The sequence below is a fragment of the Sorex fumeus genome, unplaced genomic scaffold (assembly GCF_029834395.1).
Source record: "Sorex fumeus unplaced genomic scaffold, SorFum_2.1 ptg000021l, whole genome shotgun sequence".
Taxonomy (NCBI): domain Eukaryota; kingdom Metazoa; phylum Chordata; class Mammalia; order Eulipotyphla; family Soricidae; genus Sorex; species Sorex fumeus.
In genome coordinates, this window is record NW_026606078.1 from 416,215 (window position 1) to 426,996 (window position 10,782).

The 10,782-nt window shown below is 43.4% G+C and overlaps 1 protein-coding gene across 1 annotated transcript; it reads right to left on the reverse strand.

Annotated features, from left to right (window-relative positions):
- Positions 1 to 7,135: 7,135 nt before the first annotated feature.
- Positions 7,136 to 7,508, reverse strand: LOC130022956 (tubulin alpha chain-like). Its single transcript, XM_056113653.1, has one exon. It carries the CDS (start codon positions 7,415 to 7,417, stop codon positions 7,136 to 7,138), a length of 282 nt encoding a protein of 93 aa, XP_055969628.1. The 5' UTR covers positions 7,418 to 7,508.
- Positions 7,509 to 10,782: the final 3,274 nt, after the last annotated feature.

A 10,782-nucleotide genomic window follows, 5' to 3' on the forward strand; every position in this document is an offset into this window, starting at 1 on the left:
GACTCCCCGGACCCGCCCCTCCCTGACCCGCCCCGCCCAGCAACTGCCCCAGCTCCGACTCCCGTGCCCGCCTCCGGCCCGCCCCGCCCATGGCCCAGCCCAGAACGCGCTCTCCACCGCCCTGGCTCTCCCCCCAAGCCTTCCAGTCTTCTACTAGCTCCTTGTCTTCTCAACGGAAATGAACTCTGCCCTCCCACCTGCAGTGAAGTGGGCTCCTACTTAACATATACAACTTAATATTTAACATATACAACTAGAAGGAAAGACAAAAGCAATGTAGATGTCCCCCGGAGACAGTGTCTCCTTGAGTTAATCTCCCCGCCCCGCCCCAGAACTGCCCCTGCCAAATGTTTTATCTCTGTAAATGATCAATCACACCTATGTCCTTATCTCAAGGCCCTTCAGATGTTTCTATAAGTATGCTAGTAGCTCTGCATTAAATGGGCCATTTTCACCACAAGCCTGTGGTTCCCCATCTCTCCATCTCTCTGCTGGGGAGACCTGAGGAGGACCAAATGCATGTCACGCAGCACCCCCACACTTTGTGAACTCATACTGTTGGAAGTGAATTCAGTGTCAATGAATCAGAAATATGTATTAAATACAGTATCTTTAAATCGAAGCACACATTTAAAAAAATTATATGTGAATAGTTGATGTTTTGACCAAAAGCTCTCAGGAAACTACTCCTGTATTTTGCCTGAAAGCAAAGGTTCAATATATGCTAATTCAGTGTTTGTGTAAACACTGAATGGTTTATATGGTAGAATGTTACCATGTATGAAAAGAACTGAGTTTATTTTAGCTTATTAAAGCCCTAAGCAGAAATGTGGTCATGGGTTGAAGAGTTTGCTGGTTTCTGTTGTTAAATATTAGACTATCATAGTAATTCATATGAAAAGATGAGAATGTAGAACAAGGCAAATCAGTGAGAATCCACCCCTTCATTCATTAATTTATTAACTATCTCTTAGATATAAGACCAGGAGGATTGCTCCATGGCTTGAAAGCCGGCCTCCGATGCAGGGGGAAAAGGCAGCTCAGATAAAGAAGGGACCACCAAGAGAAGGATGCTTGGAGAGCTTGCTCAGGATGGGAGATGTGTGCTGAAAATAGACTAGAGACCAAACATGATGGCCACTTAATACCTATATTGCAAACCACAACACCCAAAAAGGAGAGAGAGAGAGAGAGAGAGGGTGGGGGCGGGATTTGGGGGGGGATCACTGGTGGTGGAGAATGGGCACTGGTGGAGGGATGGGTACTCGATTTTTGTATGACTGAAACATAAGCACAAAAGTTTGTGAGTGTAACTGTACCTCCCTCAAGGTGATACATTAAAAATTTTTTTAATTTAAAAAAAGAAAAATTGGATGTATTTAAAAAAATTATTAACTATCTTTCGAATACATTATTGTACAGAGAGATATAACAAAGCACAAGGCAATGCTTCTTCATTGAGGATCATATTGTTGAGTGGGAAGGAATCAGCTAGATACTTAAGTATGAAAGAAGAGAAGAAATGAATACTTACTGTTTCAATACTCTTCAACTGCTATTCCCCCAAGAAAGGATCGCAGAGAAGAGTCTTCAAAAGAGACAGTGTCAGTTGCATACATACCGAGTTTTGAGCCAATGAGAGAAGTTTCAGTCAGAATTCCAGTAGTGGATGACTACATGGGCCTAGAAATTAAGAAAGTCATGACTGCCTCTGGTTCTTTGATTATGGGCTCCAAGTAAAACTATGAAATATAAGAAGTCCTGTCAGTGTTTTCTTATTCTTGGAACCTTCCCTTTCAGTGATTTCTCATTATATAGCATGATTCTTTTTTGTTGTTGTTGTTATATTTATTTATTAAATCACTGTGGGAAAAGTTACAAAGTTTTCAGGTTTAAGTCTCAGTCATACAATGATCAAACACCTTTCCCTTCACCAGTACTTATTTTTCCCCACCAAGAACCTCAATATACCCCCCTCTCCCACCCCACCCAATGCCTGTGAGGCAGATGATTTCTACTTAACTCTCTCTACTTTGATTACATTTTGACAAAAGATGCACCATTATTGTTTAGAGTTTCCACCAAACAATCAGAACTGCTGAAAAGGCATTGTGAAATAATTTGTTTTCTATAGCTGGTTATGAGAACCATATGATGATTTTGGATTTCTGATATTTTACTAATTAAGTCTGGAGGGATTTCTGCCAAGACCTGGATAATTATGAGATTGGTTTCTGTGCCTCTGGAGCCATGGCCATGCCGGAGAGCCGCTTGTGGGGGGCAACTCATGACCTTGGTAGGGCATGAAGGAAGAGCCATTTTCGCCCCCCTTCCCATGAGGCTGCAGTTCAGTTGCCCCATCACTGTCACTTGCTGCCGAGGGCGGGGGGCGGGGGCGGAAGGGAGCAATACCCTTTCCCTCCCTGGGAGGTATAGCACCATAGTTTAACACATAGTCCATTCACTTTTTTTTTTTCATTTTTTTAAATTTATTTATTTATTTATTTATTTTTTTACAGTTGTAGATTTACAATTTTTTTTGTGCTTGGGTTTCAATTATACAATGATCAGATACCCATCCCTCCACCAGTGCCCGTTTTTCACCACCATGGATAATATCCCTCCCACCCCCATCCCCCCATCCCCCCCCTGCCTCTGTGGCAGGGCAATCCCCTGTGTTCTCTCTCTCCGTTTGGGTGTTGTGGTCTGCAAAAGAGGCATTTAGTGGCAAACATGTTCAGTCCATAGTCTACTTTCGACATGCACCTCCCCTTCTGGGAGGATCCTCCAAACATCCTTTATTTGGTGCTCCCTTCTCTATCTGAACTGCCCTTTCCTCTAGGATACCCGGCTGGCCTCTAAGTTATGGAGTAATCCTCCTGGTGCTGATCTCAGCTATTCTTGGGTATTAATCTCATACTTTGTTACTTTATATCCCCCAGATGAATGCAATCTTTCTATGTCTATCCCTCTCTTTCTGACTCATTTCGCTTAGCATGATACTTTCCATATTGTACCACTTGTATGTAAATTTCATGACTTCATCTTTTCTAACAGCTACATAGTACTCCATTGTGTAGATGTACCAAAGTTTCTTTAACCAGTCATCTGTTCTTGGGCATTCAGGTTTCTTCCAGTTTCTGGCTATTGTAAAGAGTGCTGCAATGAACAAACAAGTGCAGATGTCACTTCGATAGTCCATTCACTTTTCTGCCTCAAGCTGCCGGGCTCTGCATTAAGTCCTTGTGCCTCTGGAGCCATGGCCGTGCTGCAGAGCCACTCATGGGGGGGGCAACTTGTGACCTCGGAAGGGCATGAAGGATGAGCTGGTACTGCCCCCCTTCCATGATTCTTTTTTTTTTAATTTAATTTTATTTTTATAAAGTATCTCTATATAAAACCCAGCTCCCAGAAGAGAACAGCTAAGAGTCTCCTGCTCCCACGCCTGGCTGTCCTTGCCAGGGCCTCTTGAGTTTCCCTCCCCTCCCCGAGTAGAGCCCCGGCAGCTGAAGACCACCAGAACCAGCCACAACCATGCTGAGACCACTCTCCACAAGCATGAAGGTACTGGCAGAAGAACAAAGGCGTGCGGGTCCTGGGGCTGAGATCTCCAAGCCTGCTCGGTTTGGCGCTGAGCATCCTCCACCCAGATCCTCCATCTTCCAGTAGGCGAGGGTCACACCCACGAACTGCCCCCTGGCGCAGTGTAATCCTATCAATGGCCAAGGCCCAGAGACTATAAAACTCAGCTCCCGGTCGCGTGACATCTTATTATTTCATTCTTGCTTTGGACAACCTGGCAGGCTACCGAATGTAACCTGCCCATACGGCAGAGTCTGGCAAACTCCCTGTGGTGTACCCAATATGCCAAATACCAGTAACAATGATGGGTCTCATTCTCCAAACCCTGAAAGAGCCTTGAATGTGGCACTTTTTAGAATCTCAGAGCTAGGATGAAGGAGACATTACTGGTGCCTGCTTGAGGCAATCAATGAACAACACGATGATCGTGATCATGATAAAGTAGTTCACAATATTTGATTACATTTAATATTCAAACAACCTTACCACTATTACACCTTCCCACCACCATATTTCAGATGTATCCATTCCTAATCCCAACCCCTTCCCTAATACAGAACTGAAATAATTTATTTTGTATTGTTTGTTAATATAAGGGGGGCTAGAAGGAGGACTAGACAGCAAGTAGAGGACTATGAAACTATGATGAGATGAGGAAGAAGATATAATGAAGTAAAGCACTTTGAGGTCTACAGGGAGACTAGGATGATGGAACTATGATGACTGAGACTATAACCTAAACTATGACTATGATCGTGCAGTAAAGGGAGAGATTGGACTACACTGGGGAGGAGAGATAAACTGTCTACCAATCAGCCTGGTCCCTGTTTCTCCATTTCCCTGGTCCTTTGTCCATCCGTTGTTGCTCTGAGCTGGCCAGAGGAATGGTTCTTGGCCACTTAATGCATCGAGCCCCTTGTGTACCCCCATGCTTTTTCTTGGAAATTCACAGTAATCTTTAATTCATTTTTGTTTGACTTTTGTTATTGTCTTAGGGGTCTGCATTCATTTTTTTGCACATGATGTGACAGACCAGTTATTACAACCATTTGTTGAGGAGGCTTTCCTTGCTCTGCTTCATACTTTTTGTTCCTTTATCAATATTTAATTGTCCATATACACAAGGATCTGTTTCTGAACAATAATTTCTATTTCATTGATCTGAGAGTATGTCCTATAACAGAGCCACACTGTTTTGTTTACTACAGTTTTACGATACAGTTTGAAGTTGAGGAAAGAAAAGCTCCCATCTTTTTTTTCCTTTTTAAGATGGTCCACACCCGGCAATGCTCAGGGTTTACTTCTGGCTCTGCACTCAGGAATTACTCCTGGCTGACTTGGAGGACCAACTATATGGGGTTCCAGGGATCAAACCAGGATTGATTGCATTCAAGGAAAACGATACTATTCACTGTACTTTAGTTCAACCCCAGAAATCTCCCATCTTCTTTTCCAGGATTGAGTTGGCTGTTCAGGGGGCAGGAGGTTATTATTTCATATGAATTTATAGAGAATTTAGTCTTTTAAAAAATGTTCCGTGTATTTTTATGGGGACTACAGTGAAGCTGTATAATGCTTCAGGCAAGATTGTCATTTTGACAATGTTAAGCCTTTCAATCTACAAACAAGAGATATATTTCCATTTCCTTGTGTCCTCTCTCATTTCTTTAAGTGGTGATTTGTGGTTCTCTTTAAATAAATCTCTCACTCTTTTGTTAAGCGGATTCCTGAGTATTTGATATAGAATCAATCTTAAAAGTGGAGTTGGGGGTGGTTTAAAAGGAAAAGTAATGTCATGGCAGTCGGAGTGGCAAGAGAGTGTTTTGGAGACAAGCAGGATTTTCTTTTTGTTTTAAAAGATAGTTTTTAAAAAATTTTTATTAGTGAAAAACCATGAGGTACAGTTGTAGACTTACAAATTTTTGTGCTTGGGTTTCGATTATACAATGATCAAATACCCATCCCTCCACCAGTGCCCATTTTCCACCACCATGGATCCCAGTATCCCTCCCACCCCCATCCCTCCATCCCACCCTGCCTCTGTGGCAGGGCATTCTCTTTTGTTTTCTCTCTCCTTTTGGGTGTTGTAGTCTGCAAAAGAGGCATTGAGTGGCAATCATGTTCGGTCAATAGTCTACTTTCAACATGCATCTCCCATCCTGGGAGGATCCTCTCAACACCTTTATTTGGTGCTCCCCTCTCTATTTGAGCTGCCCTTTCCCCTAGAATGCCCGGCTGGCCTCTAGGCCATGGAGTAATCCTCGTGGTACTGATCTCAGGCTATTCTTGGTTATTAATCTCCTATTTTGTTACCTTATGTCCCCCAGATGAATGCAATCTTTTTATGTCTATCCCTCTCTTTCTGACTCATTTTGCTTAGCATGATACTTTCCATGTAGTACCACTTGTATGTAAATTTCATGACTTCAGCTAAAAGATAATTTTTTTTAAAGTTTTAAATATATTTTGTACAGTACAGTAACAACAAAGTCTCCAATGGAGACGTTACTGGGCCCGCTCGAGCAAATCGACGATCAATGGGAGGGCCTTTACCTTTACCTTTACCTTTTTACCTTCTAGTCACTAATAACTTCATGGAGCAGGGACTTTGATGTCTATTTTTTTTTTTTTGCTTTTTGGGTCACACCCAGCGATGCTCAGGGGTTACTTCTGACTTTGCTCTCAGGAATCACTCCTGGCAGTGCTCGGGGGACCATATGGGATGCTGGAATTGAACCCGGGTCGGCCGCGTGCAAGGCAAACGCCCTACCTGCTGTGCTATTGCTCCAACCCCAGGGACTTTGATGTCTTATTCCCTTCTATATCCTCGGGGCCAGATAAAACCTGGCACTCACTAACTATTGTTGAATAAGTTAGCCCTTAATTTTCTCTGTAACTCTCCCATGTTTTACAAGAGATATAAATAAAAGTATGCATCAATTCCACATTCACTAAATTTATAATTTAGAATATGAGCAATTTCTTTTAGAGAATGATAAAGAATGGCAAGTTTGGAGGTGCTGCTTGACAGCGTATTTAGATAGAGGAAAAGACTTAAGAACAAGAAATGTTTGGAGAAGAAATCTGTTGGGACTACCCTTGTGTCTTTGCTGAACACCCAGCTGTGTATATCTGGATGCAATGTGGAGGAACCCCAAGGAGCTAGTGGCAGAACCCTTTTAAGGGCTCTCACAAGGGTTGGCAGACACTTAGCTCTGACTCACCAGAGGGAAGAGACCTGGTGAACATCCAGCATAGTTGACGGAACAGATCAATTTCCTAGTAATAGGGCTGTACTAGCTCTAGTAGTAGGCATTTGTTGTATTTAAATAAATTCCAAAGAGAAAGTCAGATGAACTGCTCTTCTGGCTTTGAAGAGTGTTCTTTGCATTTGCCTACAATATTCCTTACTCAGAAAAGCACTTAGGGGGTTAAACTGAGTCGCCTCCACCTACAATTCTGATTACCACTGGCACTTTTGCAAGCCTGATGGCCAGGGTTTAGATGTAAGATTAGGGTCATTTTCTGTAGCCAGTGGGTTTTGAGATTTTTTTTATGTGATGAGCTGCACGGGGTGGAAGAGCTGGTGGTAGGTGCCAGTGCTAATTTCATCAATGACTGTGGACTCCAAGTCTACAAACACTGCCCTGGGCACATGCTTGCCAGCGCCTGTTTCACTGAAGGTGTTGCAGGGGTCATCTCCTTCTGCAATGGTCTTGTCACTGAGCATCTGGCCATTGGGCTGGATGCTGTGTTGCAGGCAGTAGAGCTCCCAGCAGGCATTGCCAATCTGGACACCAGCCTGGCCAACGTGGATAGAGATGCACTCACGCATAATGAGGACTTGCGGGGTTCCGGGACAGGAGAAAGCAAAGGATCAGAGTCGAGGGTCTCCCACTAGCAGACTACCAAGGAGTCAGGGGGAGAAGCAGACTCCATGCAGACTCCAGGCCAGACTGTTTTCACTTGGGGTGCCCCAGAGTGGGGCGGGCGAGAGCCTTCCACACCTCAAAGGACCCAGACCTGGCAGCCGACCTCCACTACCCAACCGCCACCACACTCTAGGCTGCTTTCCGAACCGCATGGCCGCTTTGCAGATGCATGACACATCATAAGACACTTTCTACCATTTTCCATAATTACCACACCATATTTGATGGGGTTCAGACAGTAGGCAACAAAACCATAGAGAGAAATATATATCTATATATACATATAAATATATATATGTATATACCTCTCGATGAGTCCGGCAAGCTACCAAGGGTATCCCGCTCGCAAGGGCAGAGCCTGGCAAGCTTCCCATGGTGTATTCGATATACCAAAAACAGTAATGATAACAATTCTCATTCCCCTGACCCTGAAAGAGACTCCAATCTTTGGGAAAGACTAGAAAGGAGAGGCTGCTAAAATCTCAGGCTGGGAGGTATAGAGACGTTACTGGCACCTGCTCAAGTAAATCGAGGAACAACGGGATGACAGTGATACAGTTATTTGAACTAACCAATTCCCAAATAATTGGATTACTACTTCATATACATATATAGGTATATATGTATGCATATATATACATACACATATGTGTGTGTATATATATATATATATATATATTACAGTGCCAGGAATTGAATCTAGGCCTAACACATTGGAGACATGAGGTATGCACTGAGCCACTTCATCCCTGGTCGAAATTATATATATTTTTTCTTAATGTTTAAATGCATAGTTGAGCTGTATTTTACGTGCTCAAATTTCTGCCCCCTGCCCTCCCCCGACCCCCGAGCTGTCCCTGATATCTGATACCATCATCTGGAGACTTAAAGTTATCTATTTATGTATTTTATTAGGGAAATTTTTAAATTAGTATTTCGCATCAAAAATTAATTTTAACAATCTGTTTGTAAAGCACATATTTTCCTTTTTAAAACATATAACATTTAATAAAAATTAAATATAGTTTTTAAGGTCTAAATTATAGATAACACAAGGAAGGAAATAAAGAGGGTTTATGTGGTCTATGATCCCACATACACAGATAATCATTTTTATGTGTAATGTGTCCTTTTTTCCTTCTTTTTTTTTTTAATGTAGGAGTACTGCTATTTATTCAGCCACTGATTAGCTGATTGTATTGTGCATGAACTCCACCTTACTTTTTTTTTCATTTTTTATAATTTTATTTATTGAATCACCATGAGAGCAGTTACAAAACTTTTGGGTTTAAGTCTCGTCACTGTGGGCCCAAACCTGACTGTCCAATGGCCTCTGGAGGATGGCAGCCACCAAGCCGCCTGGGGGAAGCAGGCTGAGGGACAACACCCTTTCCCCCCGGGGGTGGTCCGGCAACAGTCACCTACTGTGGGTTCCGGACACATTTCTGCCAAAAGCCGGTGGGTTTTCAGATTTGTTTGAGTCTCTGAGACCATGGCCATTAAGCAACTTGATCAGGAGCCAGAGAAGCCGTTCGTGGGCGATGACTTGGGGTCTTGTTGGGACGGGGAGGACATGACCGGCTCCACCCCCATCCTGTGAGTTTTGTGTGTTTCATCACTGTGGGCCCAAACCTGACTGTCCAGTGGCCTCTGGAGGATAGCAGCCACCGGGCCGCCAGGAGGAACAGGCCAAGGCACAAAACCTATTCCCACCTGGGTTGGCCCAGCACCAGTAACCTACTGCAGGGACCAGACGCATTTCTGCCAAAAGCTGCTGGGTTTTGAGATTTGTTTCTGAGTCTCTGGGATCATGGCCATTAAGAAGTTCAATCAGGAACCAGAGAGGCCATGCCTCCAATTATATAACTGAGCCAGAGGTGGTTTGTGGGTGTGTCTCCCACATACCTAACTTTTGGCCATTTACTTTCTTGGTAAACTTTGCCCTAAATTTTTGGGATTTGGCCAAAGGCACAGCAGCAATTTTGGGGTATCTGGAAGTCTGAAGGCGCCATCAGGCTCCTGATGCACTCACCTCAGAGGTACAAATTGACATGTTGGCGGCACCATATCCCCTTTTCCCTTCTTTTTTTTTTTATTAACTTTTTCCCCCTTTTTTTCCCCTAAATTTTTATTAGTGAAACACCATAAGGTACAGTTGTAGACCTACAAATTTTTGTGCTTGGGTTTCAGTTATACAATGATCGAATACCCATCCCTCCAACAGTGCCCATTCTCCACCACCACCAGTCCCAGTATCCCTCCCACCCCCCTTCTCCCCATCCCACCCTACCACTGCAAGGCATTCCCTTTTGTTATCTCTCTCCTTTTGAGTGCTGTGGTTTGCAAAAGAGACATTAAGTGGCAATCTTGTTTGGACTATAGTCTACTCTCATCATGCATTTCCCATCCTGAGAGGAACCTCCCAACATCCTTTATTTGGGGCTCCCTTCCTATCTGAGCTGCCTTTTCCCCTAGCGTGTGCAGCTGTCCTCAAAGCCATGGACTAATCCTCCTGGTACTTATCTCGGCTATTCTTGGGGGTTAGTCTCCTATTTTGTTACTTTATGTTCCCCAGATGAATGCAATCTTTCTATGTCTATCCGTCTCTTTCGGACTCATTTCACTTAGCATGATACTATCCATGTAGTACCACTTGTATGTAAATTTCATGACTTCATCCTTTCTGACAGCTACATAGTATTCCATTGTGTAGATGTACCAAAGTTTCTTTAACCAGTCATCTGTTCTCGGGCACTCAGGTTTTTTCCAGATTCTAGCTATTGTAAACAGTGCTGCAATGAACAGACAACTGCAGATGTCACTTCGACTATACTTTTTTGCCTCTCCGGGGTATATTCCCAGGAGTGGAATTGTTGGGTCAAATGGGAGCTCAATTTCTAGTTTTTTGAGAATCGTCCATACTGTTTTCCAGAAGGGCTGAACCAGTCGGCATTCCCACCAGCAGTGAAGGAGGGTCCCTTTCTTGCCACATCCGCGCCAGCACCGGTTGCTTTTGTTCTTTTGGATGTGGGCCAGTCTCTGCGGTGTGAAATGATATCTCATTGTTGTTTTGATCTGCATCTCCCTGATGATTTATGATGTAGAGCATTTTCTCATGTGTCTTTTAGCCATTCGAATTTCATCTTTGATGAAGTTTCTGTTTATTTCAACGCCCCATTTTCTGATAGGGTTGGATGTTTTCTTCTTGTGGAGTTCAACCGGTACTTTGTATATCCTTGATATCAGCCCCTTGTCGGATGTGTATTTG

Excerpts from the sequence above, each read along its gene's own strand:
- LOC130022956 (XM_056113653.1), bottom strand. The coding sequence starts at position 7,417 with ATGCGTGAGTGCATCTCTATCCACGTTGGCCAGGCTGGTGTCCAGATT.